Raw genomic sequence first — 18,434 nt, 5'->3', positions numbered from 1 at the left:
ATCACCCTCGGTGGGTGCATATACAGACATAAAAGCATAATTAGAATTATTTAAGGAAACAACAACATAAGTGATTCGGCCTTCTGTATCTCCACCGGTTCTTATAATTAAAAAAACACTATTACGTTTAATAACTATCAGCACGCTGTCACCAATAGCGCCTCTGTGGCCCTTTCCAACCGGACACAGCGGGAACCATCGCCCGAGTATTAGTTCCACACGGACCCATTTCACACACGTACCCCGGACATTTCCGTCTCAGCTGTTTCTCGTTGTTTCAGTATTCGCCTATTTAAGGCGCGGACTTTCTCTCTATCATTGCGAAGTCTTATCGTTCCGTATGGTCGTAATTCTGAGCGTTTATTTCTGTGTTGGATTTCCTGTGTATGACTCTGGACTGTGTACCCCGTTATTGATTCCTGCTGCCTGCCATTGCGACCATTGCTTGAGTATTGAACTGTTTCCCGGATTACCTACGTTGTTCCTGTTTTCTGGTGTTTACTCCTGCCTGTCGACACATCTCAATAAAGCCTTGCTAATGGATCCGAATGTCTCTGACTCCATGTTACACACGCCTTTAGTTTTGTTAACAGCCGAAGAGGAAGATATCACTTTAAAATATATATTTTGAAAGTGATGCACGTCCACGGATTTCAAATGTGACTGTTGTATAAGGGCAATAGAGACCTTTTTGCTTCTTAGGTAATCTAAGCATTTGGTTCGCTTAACAGGGCTATTTAACCCATTAACATTCCATGACAAAATATTTATAGCCATTGTTAACCTTTCCTGTTTCCTAACCGTGGTTGGGAGACACAGGGGAGATCCGTCTTCTCCAGGGCCGGAAGTTCTCCTCCCGGGGTTAACTCCCTAAACTTCACGCTGTTTAGTGTGATGGTAGCATATAAAAACAAAGAGGCCGTCTTGCCGAAGAATTTAGGTGCTTTATTTTGCTGGCTGCACTGAAATACACTGCACATACACTCGCTAACTACCTGCACTGGTCACCGCATCATTCTCATTCACTCTCATCCGCTGCTTCGCGGGGATCAGACGAGGGAGGGGCGCGCCTCGGACACGCGCACTCACTCACTCGCTCTCATTCACACACATAGACACACTGAGCTGTCCTAAACTAAACACATTGGAGACACATCCCACAACACCATATATTGACAGGGAAAAGCAACTCACACCAACCACTAAGATGGGAGGACTGTAAAATAATCCCCCAGAAAGATAACGGTGATCAGAACATATGCATAGGCATCAAGGCATACAAATATTATGCAACCAAATACATAGGCATACACTAAACCAATTAATCTTACGTGGGCAGTCCCAGGCATAGAACAAAACAACAAAAATACGAACAGTGACAAAAACAGTAAGCAAAGAGTTAGAAAACACTCTTCTATCTGCCCTCAAAGTAACAGTCTTTGGATACGCGGCCATCCTAGCCTTACGGCTCGTCCGTCAACATCTGACCCGGTCATTTTTAGGATAAAGAGACCATCAAATTTTCTCAGCAAGGTCCTCCATATTAGGAACTACAGATTCATCCTCGCTTACCTCGGATTCTCGTGATGCAACCGCTACATCTTTCTTCAAAGAAGACTTTGTGGCAGGATCCAGATTGAGAACAAACTTTTCAACTTTGAGTTAGTTTCTTCCTCGCTGATGCCATCGCTCTCCTTTTAGATGTGGATGCTATAGTCTGGGAAGAAAAGCAGCGGCGCCATATGAAGAATTTGTCCAGCGGTTTGGGCTCCATTCAGGATTGCATTCTGGTCTGGATAACGCAGCATCTTGCAGATGAATATACGAGGAGTTGATTTTGAATGTTCACCGCTGTAAATACGGTGAGCTTTTTCGATCTCCATTTCTTTGCCAGCAAGAGAGGGAATCCATTTAGGAACATGATTCTGTATAAATCCCAGAGGGTCATCTCCTTCTTCTCCATCTTTCAGCCCCACTAGACGGATACTGGACTGGTGACTTTTATCTTCGATTCTCGCCAACTTTTCCTGAAGAGAGTCCACTGCTAGCTTAACCACCACAGTGTCTTTTTTTTGCGTGACGAAGAGCTGTTTGCATCTTGTCAAAGTTGTTTCTTATCAGACGAACATCTTCTTCCAGAACTCCAAGTCTATCTGCAATTAGAGCGAATTCCTTAAACAGTTCCCTGACGAGACAAGGTGCATCTTTAACTCCTCGGCCACAATGGGGCGAAGTTCCCCCTCAGGAACATAATTAGGATCTTTAACTCGCTTTTTCTCTGGCAAAGCCAGTGTCAATTGACATTTTGCCATCTTCATTCGTAGCTCCGTTAGAAAACAGTACAAAAAAACTAACCAAATATTGATAGTTTTACTGAAAAAAAAAAAAAAAAAACAGATTAAGGATACCAAGTCAGGGAGCAGTCAAACTACACCGCCATTGCCATCGATGGTCTCCTCACTATTTGTACTTTCTTACACTATTTACACTTTATATTTAAAGTATGCATATACTTCTTACCCCCCACATTACCTTGCATTTGTGCATAACATACATGTACATCTATTGTTTTCGAAAATAATTTTCTATTGGACTAATAGTCGTTCTATTCCATCTTCATCTCCCTAGTACAGTGGACTCGCTTTTTAGAGAGAAACGCACCTTTTTGTCACCAAGGACAAATTCCTTACAGGCATTCTTGGCAATAAAACTTATTTTGATACTTTTTATTGAAGGCATTTGGCACCACTGCACACATGCAGAGAGAAATGAGGCACTTATCCCCAAAGCAGATGTTCATCTACTTCCAGAACAGAAATTTAAATTCATCTCTATATCCATTTTTAAACCTCAAGTCTGTTTTCAGTTGATCCATGAATAAAGCTATTCTAAAGATTTTTGCCTCCAATCCAAAAATCTGTAAACCCCCCTTGGTTATTTTTGCTAATTTGGACAGTTGCTAATTGTCTTACAATAACAGCTGTCAGTGTGAAAACCTTGTCCCAAGATGTTTTTTATAAAGTTTGACAACATCCAGGATTAACACTGTTCCTGTGCTGCAGTGTAAGATTAAATTATTTTACATTTAACCAGTTTAATATGGAGAGGCACTGAAGTGTGGACGTTTGTGTGTTTTTGACTTACATGAGAACAGTTAGCTGTTCAAGTTTGTATGTTAGCATTGACTCATTAACTTTAACATGAGCTAAGTTTAGCCAGAGATACCACGTTCTGCTTTAGCAGATGAAAACTGTAATTTAATGACAGTATGACAACCAGAAAATAAAAAAAAATAAAAAAATCCAGAAAAACGCATTAAAAAGTTAAAGTTAAAAAAGTTATAAATTGATTTGCATTTTTAATGAGTGAAATAAGTATTTGATCTCCTATCAATCAGCAAGATTTCTGGTTCCCAGGTGTCTTTTATACAGGTAATGATCTGAGATTAGGTACACTCTCTTAAAGGGAATTCTCCTAATCTCAGTTTGTTACCTGTATAAAAGACACCTGTCCACAGAAAGAGCTGTCCAGGGATGTCAGAGACTTGATTGTAGACCTACACAAGGCTGGAATGGGCTACAAGACCATTGCCAAGCAGCTTGGTGAGAAGGTGACAACAGATTTTTTTTCGCAAATGGAAGAAACACAAAATAACTTTCAATCTCCTTTGGTCTGGGGCTCCATGCAACATCTCAACTTGTGGAGTTTCAACGATCATGAGAACAGTGAGGAATCAGCCCCGAACTACATGAGAGGATCAAGAAAACAATTGGTAACACACTAAGCTGTGAAGAACTGAAATCCTGCAGCGCCCGCAAGGTCCCCCTGCTCAAAAAAGCACATGTACAGGCCTGTCTGAAGTTTGCCAATGAACATCTGAATGATTCAGAGGAGAATTGGGTGAAAGTGTTGTGGTCAGATCAAGATCAAGTTCTTTGGCATCAACTCAACTTGCCATATTTGGAGGAGGAGAAATGCTGCCTATGACCTAGGGCTGCACGATTAATCGCACGATGTTGTGAGGCGCGTTTAGTCAATGAAGCCGGTACTTTGATTAGTAGTAAATCTCCATCACGTGCGTCCAGCACGTGCGTTCAGCGTTCGGCTGGAGCGGCAATTAATACACAGAGACGTAAATCACTGACAAGCTACGCCAAATCCTTCCTGAGATGTGTGCAAACCTGGAGGCCAGCTACAAGAAATTTCTGACCTCTGTGACTGTCAACAAGGGTTTTACCACCAAGTACTAAGTCATGTTTTGCGAAGTGGTCAAATACTTTTTTCACTCATTAAAATGCAAATCAGTTTTTTTGAATTTTATTGTTATTCTGTCTCTGACTGTTCAAATAAACCTACCATTAAAATGAATAAATTTTTTTTTGTCAGTGGGTAAACGTACAAAATCAGCAGGGGATCAAATATTTTTTTTTCCTTACTGTACATGTTATAGTTTTTTTTCTCACACTATTTTTAACTTTCACACGCAGTGTTCTATTCCTGAGAAATTAATGGAACCATAAAATAATTAACAGGTTAATCTTGAAGTCCAGCATTTTTTAAACAACAATACATCAGGATATATGGTAGCCTATTAAATGCAGACAATATATCCATAAATAATACTCTAGTAAATGTAGATTGTGGACTATCCAAATGCTTACTAATTACATGTGGGAGTCAACTGGCTTTATAAGCAAACTGATAAGGGTGCAAGATATCTCCTAGAGAAGTCACCTATGGTTTGACATTGCAAGCATTCCAATCGCATTTGTGATTAAAAATGTTTGCAAATTATAAAATCTATTCAGAAGCATGTGTGAAAATACATTTTATGAAATTTAAAACATCTTAAATTGTATAACAAATGTCTTAATTATAATTAGTAATTAAATTTAAGGATGGAATAACAGGAATCGCGTATCAGCCTAATGACATTATTAAACTTCAAATGGGCTATAACAGGGGTGTCCGGACCTGGCATTTAATTCAATGTAAACGTATGTAGCTTCTGTCTGGTCTGCCCTGTCACAGAAAGGAAAGTCTAAAAACATTATATATAACTGACCTATAAACAATTACATCATAATTAAATACATTATTTTTGATTAAAGCTATTAAGTACACAGTCTTGCACATTTGTCCAATTTAAAAAAAAAATGTTTTGCTTAAAATAAAATGTTCATGATTTAGAACTCTTTAAGTAGACTTTTTAAATTTCTATGGAAAAAAAAAAGAACAGGAAAAAACATTTCTGGAACCAAGGCCACTAAAAAAGTGGGCAGGCACTGTTGCACATTTAAATTGTCGGTTGGATTTTGTAGGAAATGTCAGTTTTACACTGGTTATTTGTCTTTGTGTGGTTTTATCATGTTGCAAACAGAAAGACTTGAGCTCAAGACTAGTAAGATAAGGATGCTTGAGTGTTTGAAGCTTATTTTTGTATAGAATTTAAATAGTCATCCAGCAGGCTAGTCATCTAACTGGCTGTAGCCTCTGGGGAGTCTCAAAAAATGCATAGTAAAGACAATTTAAAGAACTTGTTGCAAAGTGATAGTTCCCCTCTCTATTTGAAAATACAAGCATGGCAAACGTATATGTTAGGGTGACTGGAGATCCGCATTTTCCTTTTCTTTTGTGTCCTGTCGCCAGAAATGTCCCCTTCTTACAGCACTTAAAAAAAAACAACACAAATACACTGCAAAAAAGTATTTTTTTTTTTTCCATTTTCCATTTTTTTTTTTAAATCTGGTAATAATATTTTCATCTGTATTCTTTTTTTCATTTTTGATGAAAATCAATAAGGGTCCGTTTAAACCACAAACATCATTATAATTATTAGTTATATAATAACAATAGCATATGAAACCCACATTAATCCCCATTTTTTAAAATTCATAGATAATAACAAGCACAATTTAAATATTTTAAATAGTTAATATATCTTAATAATTAAAATAGGAAATGTTCCTGGTTTTCATTTCAGAAATCTGGTCACTTTAACATATAACACTATACTGGCATTGAAACAAAAATACAATATACAAACATATTTTATAAACAGCCTTTGGTATGAATTTTACATAAACATTAAGAAAGGGTAACTTACTAGCATCAAAGCTTTTTTCTATCAGTAATACATAAGGATGCTCGCAGCACCTCTTTGACTAGATTAGTAGTGTTGGGTCGAGTCCACGTAAGTCGAGTCCGAGTCGAGTCCGAGTCTTTAACCAGTCGAGTCCGAGTCAAGTCCGAGTCCAAAATGGGGCGAGTCGGACTCAAGTCCGAGTCCAAATGGGTCGAGTCCGAGTCGAGTCCGACCGAGTCCAACTAAAAACTACTGTTTGTCAGTATCTTAACCTTGTTTTAATTTGTACAACTACAATAAGGCAATGACAATTTAAATGTAACAAAAGGAAACCTCTGTTGCATATTGCCATTTTGATTTTTTTATTTCACACCATCTCATTAGTGTCCTGCTCAGCAAACTTAAAGTCATGTAACAGAAGTTATGACTGACTTGATATTATGACATATTTCAGAGTGAAACAGCTTTTAGAATGTGGGAAGGACAATGTGGGAATTATAAGGGAAGGACAGGACTGTACCTACGAGTAAAAGAATGAATCTGTGATAAAGGGAGGGGTAGGTGAAGAGATGGACAGCTAGTGACATATTTTTCTTAGATGAAAATGAGGCTGTGAGGGTTAATGACATGGAAGTCATGGAATAAAAGAATAAAATTCTGACTTTATTTTCTCAATTTCGAGATTATATCTCACAATTCTGATAAGAAAATACATTCTCCCTTTTCCTCTCAGCTAAAGTCATGAGTTTATTTTTTCCCTCAGAACTGACAAACTTGCTATTGCTGCGTTAAATTGAGTTCTAAAGTCTTAAATACAACATATAAACGACATAAAAAAATTCTGAATTCTGATATAAAATAGGTAAATGTAAAATGTTATAGGTTTAAATAGTATTTTTTTACTGACATAACTGTAACGTCTACTCCAAATTGGTCTATTGACAACGGGCCATTGAATTATTAGAAAATAATGCACACCCAAGTAAGTAAGTAAAACATTCTCAAGCTTACTGAAGGAAAATAAACAGTCTAATAATTAATTACAAGCAAAAGCATAAATAAATATAATAATCAAAATACAAATGAAATAGTTTTATACGTTTTTCAGATTGATCTATATAGTAAAGTATACCACAGAAATAGTGTACTACAAACATTTAATGAAGTAATAAATGTAAAAATAAAACTATCTACAATCTTCACCGTATATAATAAATATAGATGATTCTTATTAAAATTGCTAAACTGCTTCAATCAAGAGCAGTGAGTGATTTTCTCTTTTTATTTTGTTGTTTGATTATGACGCAGTCTGTGGCAGGTTTACACTGCTGTCGCTTTAAGACCGGACGCACAGATCATATATTTTGACACATCTGTATTTCTAACTCAACACAAAACCGATAGCATTTACATGAATGCTCTCCAAGACGATGCATTTTGACATTACCTTTCGTGTAAGTGTGTAGCAATAGAGAAAGAGTTTAATTCAGCATTGTGCGCTGACTGAGAGGCAGGCTTTCAAGTACCGGCAAGACTTTAAAACACATGCCAATAATACTGAATGTCACTTTCGTAATAATGCATCGAGTCAGTAAAATTTCCATCAACTGTCCCTGGACTCGGCTGGACTCGGCAATAATTCCCGAGTCCGAAAAGCTCGAGTCCGAGTCAAGTCCGAGTCAAAATGCATCCGAGTCCGTGACAAGTCCGAGTCCGCTAAAAATTGTACTCGAGACCGGACTCGAGTCCGAGTACAAGTCCGAGTACCCCAACTCTATAGATTAGACATTTAAATTAAAGATATAGTGGGGTTAAATTAATAAAAATCCCACCTAAACATCTCCTGACAACTTTAACAAGTGGACCGACCTGCCATATGTTCGCACTGACGCTCCATCTTTCACTAGGTCTGTATTGATCTCCCAGAGGAAGTTAAACACGGCTGGAGGAGGCAGCATTTTTATATACTTATTTTAACCATGCATAGTTTTTAGATACTCATGAAAACAAAAGCGCCATGCCACATAGTCACGTGACACATCACCAGGAAGAGGTATGCGGGCTCCTCCAAGAGGACCTGGCGCACATCCACATACATTTAATAAAACTGGCTAAGCATCAGTATGTTCATTTATTTATTTGCTTATGTTTTATTGACATTTAATTATTTCCATTTATTATTTAGGTTTTATTAATTTTGCGTTTCGTTCAGCATTCTTTTTTTTCAACAGTAAATGCAACGTCAAATAGGAATTTACCCGGTTGCTATGCATCTTAAAACTGTTTTTTTTTTTTTTTTAAATAATATATGAATATGAATGACGACTCTTTTGCTTTATTTTTGGAAGATACCAACCTCCACGGCTCTACCACTGGAGAAAGCGTAACTGTAAACTGTAAACTAAATCACGTGTGCCTTGATAACGAATCAGCGAATCAGCGCTTCTATTGGTCAACTTACAACTGACGTTAAACTTCGCCCACCTTCAAGGAAGTAACAAACTCCAGTAGGCCAGAGTTGAAACGTTATACAATATCAATAAAAGCACACGAAGCATAAGGCACATCGTCCAGAAGGAAGTCCAACGGAACAGTCATGAATCCTGATATTAGCCGTGAACGTGAAAATGCATCTTTTAACCTGGAGATCCTTACGAACATCCTGGATGGTGGTGCAGAAAAGACACGCAGGAGGAGAGAAATAGGTCAGCTGTGATCAGAATAATTTGATTTCATATATATATTTACATATATAAATTGTGCAGTTGTGTTCGAATGTTTGAATGCAGATTTAAAATAATTCATTTATTAATAATATTTCTGAGGAAATGCATTTATTATTTATTATTATTTTGCAGACTATTACTGTACTTTTATGTTCTATAAAACCGTTTGTATTTCATTAAATTGGAATGCATAATTTAGATAAGAAAATGTAAACTTAGGTCAGCTTTTAGAGGTGATGGTGATTCCTATACCAAGTCACTTTACATGAGTATTTGCAGGGACACCCTCTTTCATTATTATTACCCCCCCCCCCCCACCCTTTTTTTTCTTTTGTCATAATTTGGGCTATTCTTATGTAAACATAACTTGTATGGTGTATGACTAAAAAATGAAAGAGAGATTTAGAGTTAAGTAGTGGGGGGGAAAAATCTCTATTTCTGTATCTTAGTTTCTCTACCAAAAACGTTTTAGGTAAAAAATGGCACTTATCACCTGTTGTACATTATTTATATTTCCTAGAGTCTCTGGTTATTGGTGATCCAGACTTCCAGCATGAAGACCTGAACTTTCTCTCCCGCAGTGAGAGATATGATGCAGCAGTGCGGAAGAGTGCTCAGATGATTTTGAAGCTTAGAGAATATGGTATCTCTGATCCAGAGGAGATATACTTCTACAAGAGGTATGTGTATTCCTCAATCAGGGATACTGCGTAATTGTATGATGTATAGAGGATAGAAACCAAAAGTTTTGAGGTTCAAAACAAGACTTCCAGTTAAATGCTTGAACAAGTGTACTCATGCTTCATAATAAAAATATGAAAGTTAATTGAAAGTAGTTTAAAGCTGAAAGAAAAATATGAAAGTAAATAATGAGTGCCCTGGTGTTATTGTCACCTTTGACCCAGAATCTTTGTTTTAAATTAAATGACACGTCATATATGGGTTATATTCTTGCTTCATTCCAGCTGTTCCTTCATAGTGCCTATATTGCTGAAAGAATAATCTGCTGTTTTTATGATACAAACAATGCATTTTTCTGCATTTGGAGTGAAAATATCCTGTTTATTTATTTTATTTATTTTATTATTATTTTTTTATTATTAATGGAAATCTAGTAAAGTAGTATTAAGAAATTGGTTACTTTGTAGATTCTTTTTCAACAAACCAACAGTATGATTATTTAAAAAAGGTTTGTGAGTAGCATGAAAGCTATTTACAATTTGCAGTCAAAGGCAAGTTCCAAAGTGTTTGCATAGACAGCCTGAGCAAAGGTCTCAGGTCAAAAGTGTGTCAAAGGGGATTAAAGGGAATACTCTACTCCTATTCTCAAACTGAAATAGGCTAGTTGAAGCTTGGTTGAAAGTTCACTTTAATACACATTTTGCACTTATTATTGTTACTAATTTCAACAAATTTCAACCAATGCAGCCATTTACTGTTAATTTATTAATAGGGATGCACCGATCCGGATCGGCCGATCTTGCTTGCTTGCGTGATTTCACGTTGAGCCATATATACTACACACAGCCGTTGTTCACAGACAAGATGCGCAAATCCATGTTCATTATCAGTGTGAATGTGCGCAGCTCGTCGGTAAACAACGGCTGTGTGTAGTATATATGGCTCAACGTGAAATCACGCACCTGACGGCATTTAGCGCTGATTACAGAACCGGCTTTACTGACAAAACGCGCAAGCGGATCGGCCGATCCGGATCGGTGCATCCCTATTTATTCATAACTAAAAGCAGGTTTATATAAATTTGTGAATACATTTGCCTTAAAAAGGCACTTCTAAAAACCAGTTAATTTTTGTAACTGCATGCATCTCTATTTGAAGTTTTATATATGTTTGTTCTTATCCTGCAGTATTGCGAAGGGTGTGTATCAAGAGCCCTTAGGTGTCCATTATGTCATGTTCATTCCCACCTTAAACAGCCTGTGCACAGCTGAACAGCGCAAAAAATGGATCCCGTTAGCCAACTCATTCCATATGTTAGGCACCTATGCTCAGACAGAGCTGGGGCACGGTCAGTTTCTCTCTCTCAGACAATTATTGAAATTGTACTTTTTTAAAAGTTAGGCCAAACTAAAAATGGTGTATTCTTTGTGTTCAGCGCTAACAGTGGATGTAGTTAAGTATGACCCTTGCAGGTGTTGACAGCTGAGTATGGTCATATTCTAATTGTTTACTGTCTACTAATCATACAGACATTATTATTGCAAGTCAACCACGGCTTATGTTTATCTCAATTGCTAAGTCTGGTCTTGCTTTCAGTGTTTGTCTTTCTATTAGAATATCTTACTTGCCAGTTATAGTTGATACTGTTTTGTACTTAAGGTCATTGCACACTGAGTCCGAAATTTTTGCACGTTAAAAAATAAATACGACCTCACGTTATGTCAACCGAGTTTACACACTGCCTCTGAAACTTTTGTCCGTCATATGGATCAGGTTTGTTTTTATGCGTTTACAAAAATGTATACAACGTATACATTTTTGGATTCAGTGTGTAATGACTAGGGGTGGGCATAGATTAATTTTTTTAATCTAGATTAATCTAGATTAAATTTTGGAATTAATCTAGATTAAAATGGCTAATTTGAATTCTGCTGAAGGCATTCAGAATATGTGTGCTACCCAAATAATGACTTAAAGTCTTTGAGAATGGATCATAAAGCTCATAAAGCTGTTCTATGATAATTTGTTGATGAAAATAAATTATGTTCAATTAGATGTACTTGTGTTTACTAACTAACTAACAATGAAATTATTTTTTCTCCCTATTAGATTGTGTTTTTTTTAACGTCAACACCTACCCAGCCCATTACATGTTACACCGTACTTTTATTTTGACAGGTTGCCGTGAAGTTTCTGTGTCATACAGTATGATATGATGCTAGTTTTCTCAAATGAAACGGTAAAAGTGACACTCACAGCAGTTTGGGAGATTGAGTTTATCTGTTCATGTGAGATGAAAATGCCAAAAATTACCGGGAGCGTCACGTGGGTTTCAGTATGCGTGTAGTAAAAGCTCGTCTCCGCAATGCATACATACAGCTAGGCAAACGGAACATATAGGATTCATATTAAAACGGTCTTTTTGCATTTCAGTTTTCACAGACACTAGTCCATATCGCGATTTGAATTAAGTGACTGACCAACATTTGATTTATGAATCCAAAAAACGACGAATTTACGTGGCATTTCGCTATAGTAGATTCGGTTTTTATGAATGGAGGACGACGCGATCCCGTCTGTGTTTTGGCGGAGGAGACTTAAACGCGCGACCATATTCTACAGTCTTTGGTATACATCCGCGTTAAACTATCAAGGTGAAAGTCATCATAGCTTGCGTAGTTTAGACCCAGCTCCCAACCCAAATTTGAGAATAGATTAACGGCGATATTTTTTTTATCGCGCGATAAGAGTTTCACGTTAACGCAGCACGTTAACGCCGATAACGGCCCACCACTAGTAATGACCTTTACTCCTTAGAAAAATGGTTCTAAACACTACCAGATTTAGGTTTTTCTTGGGCCCTTTTTGGTGGTAAATATAACCTTTTTTAAAGATTCCATAAAAACATTTTTTGAAAGTGCTAAATACATTAGGTACATTTGATTGACACAAATTCGTAAGAAAACTTACAGTGCCCTAACACAGTTATTAAACATATCAGAAACACAAAATATATGCAACGACATGAGTTCCATAAATTAGTGAAATATTTTCACAATCTTCTATGTCACAGGTTTTCAAACCTATTCTGGAGGACCCCCTGCCCTGCACATTTTAAAAAATATGGAGTAAATGATGACAGAATTGTCATTTTTGGGTAAACTAATCCACAGGTCGTCATGACAGTCATTAGTGCTCTTTGTCCAAAGTATTTTCAGATTATTAATTACTATCATAAATTTATACATATACAGTATCAGGAAGGCTTTTTAAAATATGTTTGATTTCCCAGTTTAACTTCATGTGAGATGAAGTATATAAACTATAATTTAATTTTGTGGATTTGAACATATATTGGGAAAATAAATCATCTACTACACATTTTTTGTTCACACAAAACTTGCAACCAGGTAACGACAATGCTTGCATCCAGTGTAGACACTAGGGTTGTGACGGTCAGAAAATTTTCACACTGCTTAATCGACGTGTGACAACACCAATAGTACCGATATCACTGTGCATGGGTGGGTGAATCCCCCCTGCAATGATCTAAAGGACAGATTCTTTCACCCCCAGAATATGATTTTAAACACGAAAAACGAAAACAAATGCGATTTCAACCAAAGGGTTCCCCTCCAATCTGATTTGTGCCACCTCAGATTCAGTTTCACCCATTCCAACCCCCAAAACATCTCGATTTTAACTATTCAATTCGAACGATCACTGGTGTATTTTAAACTTTCACTGCTAAATTCAAACGTGCTTTTGCGCCTTGTCTGGCGATGAGGCAGATAGACACGCTCAGTGCTTTTCAGTGCGATTCAGTCTTTTCAACCAAATAATAATAATGTTTCAGTCTGTTAAATTAATTACTAACAAGAAAAGACATTTGTTAAATACACACTGATATTTGTGAGTTCGTTAAATGCACTGGTGTGTAAAGGAAGTGACAATAATCCTTTCAGTTAAAGTAGAGTTAATGATTCTTATTACTATAAAAAAATCTAAACAACGGTGGCGGGCGGTGCCGCGGTGGGCAAGTGATTTCTTTATAAAAAGCAGAGAGCCAACCGCCATTCACCCCCTGCAATACTATCTTTCCTCTTTTTAATTGTGGTTGTCTCACTTTAAACTGTGCAGTGTGTACATGGCCAATATACAGTATGCAAATAACAGTAAATTGAACATGGTTTTGCTAATGCTTTGCAGGCAAATCACATCAATTTTTTTTAAGATTCATTTTTAGTCTTTATTATGACAAGACAGATCAGAACTGACAGAAAGCAAAGTGGAAAGTCCTTGAGTCTGGATTCAAACACGGGATAGCACAATGGCACTGTATGTCAGCGAGCTGCCTACAAGGCTATTAAAGTAAAACAATTCGATACGTTGATTTAAAATATGTAATATAATGTGCATTGTACGATTTTTCAAGTCCAGCTCAAGTTGTGAGTCATTGTTGTCAAGCTGAATCGCAGGTCTTCTTTGATTTGTGTTGAGTCAAGTCAAGTCACGAGTTATCCAATTTGGGGTTCAAGTTCAAGTCAAGTCCAAAACATGCAACTCAAGTCCACAAGCCTGGAACTATCCTTTTAAGGAACCACATTTATGCAGTTACTTTTTAATCAAGTTTAATACCATTGACATTATTATTATCATTTATTTGAATTAATAAAAGTGTAAATCATTATTAAATCCAATGTTTAATCTGCTTGACCTGCTTAAATGATTTCTCTTCTTTTGTTTTTTTGTCATTTTCACCCATTATTTTTAATCCCATTCCTGTTAATCTATATCTATATAACCCCACATTTTTAATCTACTCACTATATATCATCTGAAATGATTTCTCCTTTTCATAATATTTCATATTTAATCCCATGTTTGTTTCTCTGCTGTCTAAATAAATCCTCCGCTTTTCTACTCTTTCTACTTGCCTTTCTATCTCTTCCTTGCATCTTTATTTTTTTTTTTTTAATGCTTCGCTCACTTTGACCCCTGCCCTACCAAAGCTGTGTGCATCGGGGGCGTCCAGAGCCCCTTGACCTGCACTTGGGCATGTTCCTGCCGACGCTGTTGAACCAATCTTCACCTGCACAACTGGAAGCTTTCTTCATGCCAGCATGGAACTTGGAGATTATTGGCACCTACGCACAGACTGAGATGGGGCACGGTAACAAATTTGGCACTCACTTACTGCTATACTGAGGCACTGTTTGCATTGGATCATGTGGTCTTATACACTACTGGATTACTGAATTTCACAATCACTTTTGTTGGATCCAGAGATTTACACAGTCAGTGGCACCCTAAACCAAAAAAACTACCACAGTGTTTTTTTTAATTAGTGGCCAGCGTAAGCTCCTATTGTAAACTCTATCGACGAACCAGGCAGAAAGCAGCACATTTGTGGGAACTTTTGAAACTGTTGATATCCATTTTAGAATCCTTGCTGCATGATTGATTTTCTAGTTGTTTGTTATAAATTTGTTATTAGTACAATCTGGAGATTGTAGTTCAAGTTGTCAAAAAAAAAAAAAAAAGAAAAATCACTGGTACTATGAGAGAGTGTGCTTAGGGCAGTGTCATGAAATATTGCCTAAGTAGAAAAAGGATCAAATTTGCATGTGCAGATCTTTTAAGTAAAACCCTGCCAGATTTTTTTAACTCCTCACTATCAGCTCTGTGTCTGTATTGTATGCAGTGCCAACTAACATTTGGAGGAATTTACACTGAGCGGCAGTGCAAGATAGAGTTCACTTATAACTGAGCAATTTACAGACAGTAAACAAATTGTATTAAATTAAGACAAATTATGTTACCGAAAAAATATCCCCAAAATATTACACTAAAACACAAGGTAGTGCTTAGAATTTTGCTTTGTTGTTCTTTTTTTTTTTTTTTTTGCTGTCAGACACCTACAAGGGTTACCTTCATGCTTTTTAAACTAAAAAATTATAAATGTTGTTACACTGAACCACTAAAGGGATAAAAGCTTGTATTTCCTCATGTTCATTTGCTCAGTCCCAGATATGTATTTAAATAACTGGCAATGTTTGACTTTGGAACTGCATTAAATATGAATGAATTTCACTTTGAAAAACTTGTATTAGATCTGTAGTAACAGTTGTCTGTGTTGTTTTGCATGTATTGCATAATTTAGGTACACACATCCGTGGTCTTGAAACCACTGCTACTTACAACCCTTCCACCCAAGAGTTTGTTTTGAACAGTCCAACAATCTCCTCAATTAAATGGTGGCCAGGTGGATGTGAGTAAGCTATGTAAAAGTATTGAATATAAGATAGCACTGTGTACAACTGATAACATAATGTTTTTTTTAATAATTATTAATTTGTTCTCTGTATTTGTCTCTGTAGTGGGTAAAACCTCAAATCATGCTATAGTTCTGGCTCAGTTGTACACTCAGGGCAAGTGCCATGGCCTTCATGCCTTTATCACACCCATTCGCTGTATGAAGACACACATGCCACTGCCAGGTACGGAATCTTGAGTGGGTATATTTGTGTGATAATATACAGTACAGACCAAAAGTTTGGACACACCTTGTCATTCAAATGAAAGAGAAGGTGTGTCCAAACTTTTGGTCTGTACTGTATATTTTTCTGTTTATTAAAGTTTTTACTCTACATTTGTGCAGTTTTCAGTGGGTTAGTGATATTTTTTAAATATATATAAATTAATAAATATTTTTTTAATGGGTTTTTATACAAAAACTGCTTTTTTATGTAAAATTCATTTTACAAAAGACCCACATTTCTAACTTTAATTCATGGGGATAACATGGATAATTTCACATGGTTTAGTGTAAGATTTTTGCCCATCTTTTGGAAAATCCAGTTTTAAAAGTAAAAAAAACAACTACAAATTTTACCAGTAGGTGGCTGCAGAGCTCCACTATTTGCTATTTGCTATTTGACCACCTGAAAGATATTTTTTCACAAGTTTTTTCAGTTGAATTCATATCTACAGTACAGACCAAAAGTTTGGACACACTTGAATGAGAAGGTGTGTTCAAACTTTTGGTCTGTACTGTAGAATAGAGCATATGTGACTACATATATGATATGATATGTATGACTGTTTAGAATAACTGCATTGATTACACAATCACAATCTTATCATAATTATATATCACTTTCCACTAAATTCCCTATTAGATATGGGAATTGTATATCAGTACATAGGCCAATGCACATTTTTATTGGTTAGAAGTAAGTTTTTCCTGGTGCAATTGGGTGTTATTTGCAGTCACTTGCTATGAAATGTTATTGTTGTGCAGTTTTAAGATTAATGTTTTAAACTATGTTTTGCAGATTAAGATTAGTACATTTTGATGTTTTAGTAGTTGCAGTCTTAGATTTTAAAGCCCTTTTATGGCACCATTTGAAAAAGAACAGTTAAATAACTTGTACATGGTTATTTGTTAGATTTGCAAGAGGAAGGGGTGGTGGTGAAAGGCACTAATTTCACGGAAAAAAAATCCTCTAAGGACCTATCACTCCACTAAATTTGCTGCGAATTGTGAAATGGAAATAACACACCCTTTTTGTCAAATATCTATATATAAACATGAGAGTACCACATAACAAACAGTAATTGACAGTTTAAAATAACATATATCCCACAAACATTGAAATTACTTTTACTTAAAAAAAAAAACATATTATTATTTAAGTCTTTTTGCCCTGGCAATGTTTATAAAATGTAAACTTTTTTTTTTCTTTTCAATTTGACAGCTCTACATTTAGACAATTAAATGTTTCATCATTTGTTTAGTACTTGTGTGTCGTATGCATTTGTACAGAATGTAGTTCTCAATAGTTAAGCTACTGTTTTCAGATCTGTGTTATGTTTGAACAGGTGTAGTGGTTGGTGATATTGGCCCCAAATTTGGTTTTGATGAGGTGGACAATGGCTACTTGAAACTGGAAAACGTCAGGATTCCACGTGAGAATATGCTGATGAAGTATGCAAAGGTGAGCAGCTCCTACCCACAAGGAAAGACAAAAAACTGTTTAATAATTGTGTTTGTGCTTATGTTTCGAGTTTATTAACAAAATCAGGGAAGACCTCTAATTTTAAACTGTCTGCAATTATGTTTGCTGCATTTAGTTTTTTTTTTTAATGAAGCCTTAGAATTTTCGTATTGTATGATTTGTTTGTTTGTTTTTGTGAATGTACTGTTGAGCTGTTTGTATTGTTTGTGATGTATAGTTGAAATGCTGGAGATAAACTGAATTTTAGAATTTTTAAAAAGCCACACAAAATTATGACATAAAAATTAAAAATGTAAAAAGATATTAATAAAGATTTTGCATAATTTTTGGATGACTAATCAAATGAATGCAAATTTGTGATAGTATTTATGTTAACTCAACAAATAAATCATAAGTCAGAATGATTTTTTTTTTTCACTTATATTCACAAATCATGCTGAAAGGTGGATCAGCGCTTCATGTGCATGGTATTTATGCCAGCTCACATGAATTCTATTCGTAAAGCTTTGTGGTGTATGTGCTTGTGTAGGTTGAGCCAGATGGTACATATGTGAAGCCTCCTAGTGATAAGCTCACATATGGCACCATGGTGTTTATTCGCTCCATGATAGTGGGGGAGTCAGCGCGAGCTCTATCCAAGTCCTGCACCATCGCCATTCGTTACAGTGCAGTCCGACACCAGTCTGAACTACGCCCAGGGGGGGTTTCTCTCTCTCTCTCTCTCTCTCTCTCTCTCTCTCTCTCTCTCTCTCTCTCTCTCTCTCTCTCTCTCTCTCTCTCTCTCTCTCTCTCTCTCTCTCTCTCTCTCTCTCTCTCTCTCTCTCTCTCTCTCTGTTCAATTCAATATGTGCTTTATTGGCATGACAGTTGTTACAATGTATTACCAAGGCATAGTGTTTACATTTGAATGAAGAACAGATA

At 36.4% G+C, this 18,434-nt stretch overlaps 2 protein-coding genes across 2 annotated transcripts in view; one reads left to right on the top strand and one right to left on the bottom strand.

Moving 5' to 3' along the window:
* Positions 1-8,112, bottom strand: part of ten1 (TEN1 subunit of CST complex) — a 31,623-nt gene extending 23,511 nt beyond the window's left edge. The window contains exon 1 of the mRNA XM_073851538.1: positions 7,955-8,112. Within this exon, the coding sequence (XP_073707639.1) occupies positions 7,955-8,043 (89 nt within the window). The 5' untranslated portion in view covers positions 8,044-8,112. The remainder of the gene's footprint in view (positions 1-7,954) is intronic.
* Positions 8,113-8,576: 464 nt separating this feature from the next.
* The window catches only part of LOC141347514 (peroxisomal acyl-coenzyme A oxidase 1-like), a 10,699-nt gene continuing 841 nt past the window's right edge, over positions 8,577-18,434 (top strand). The window contains exons 1-7 of the mRNA XM_073852524.1: positions 8,577-8,790; positions 9,332-9,491; positions 10,680-10,840; positions 15,656-15,763; positions 15,873-15,992; positions 17,377-17,492; positions 18,043-18,216. Of these exons, the coding sequence (XP_073708625.1) occupies positions 8,682-8,790; positions 9,332-9,491; positions 10,680-10,840; positions 15,656-15,763; positions 15,873-15,992; positions 17,377-17,492; positions 18,043-18,216 (948 nt within the window). The 5' untranslated portion in view covers positions 8,577-8,681. The remainder of the gene's footprint in view (positions 8,791-9,331; positions 9,492-10,679; positions 10,841-15,655; positions 15,764-15,872; positions 15,993-17,376; positions 17,493-18,042; positions 18,217-18,434) is intronic.

Source organism: Garra rufa, chromosome 12 (genome assembly GCF_049309525.1).
Source record: "Garra rufa chromosome 12, GarRuf1.0, whole genome shotgun sequence".
In the NCBI taxonomy this organism is placed as follows: Eukaryota; Metazoa; Chordata; class Actinopteri; order Cypriniformes; family Cyprinidae; genus Garra; species Garra rufa.
Note: the sequence above shows the minus strand (reverse complement) of the source record. Positions and strands in the feature narration are given on the sequence as shown.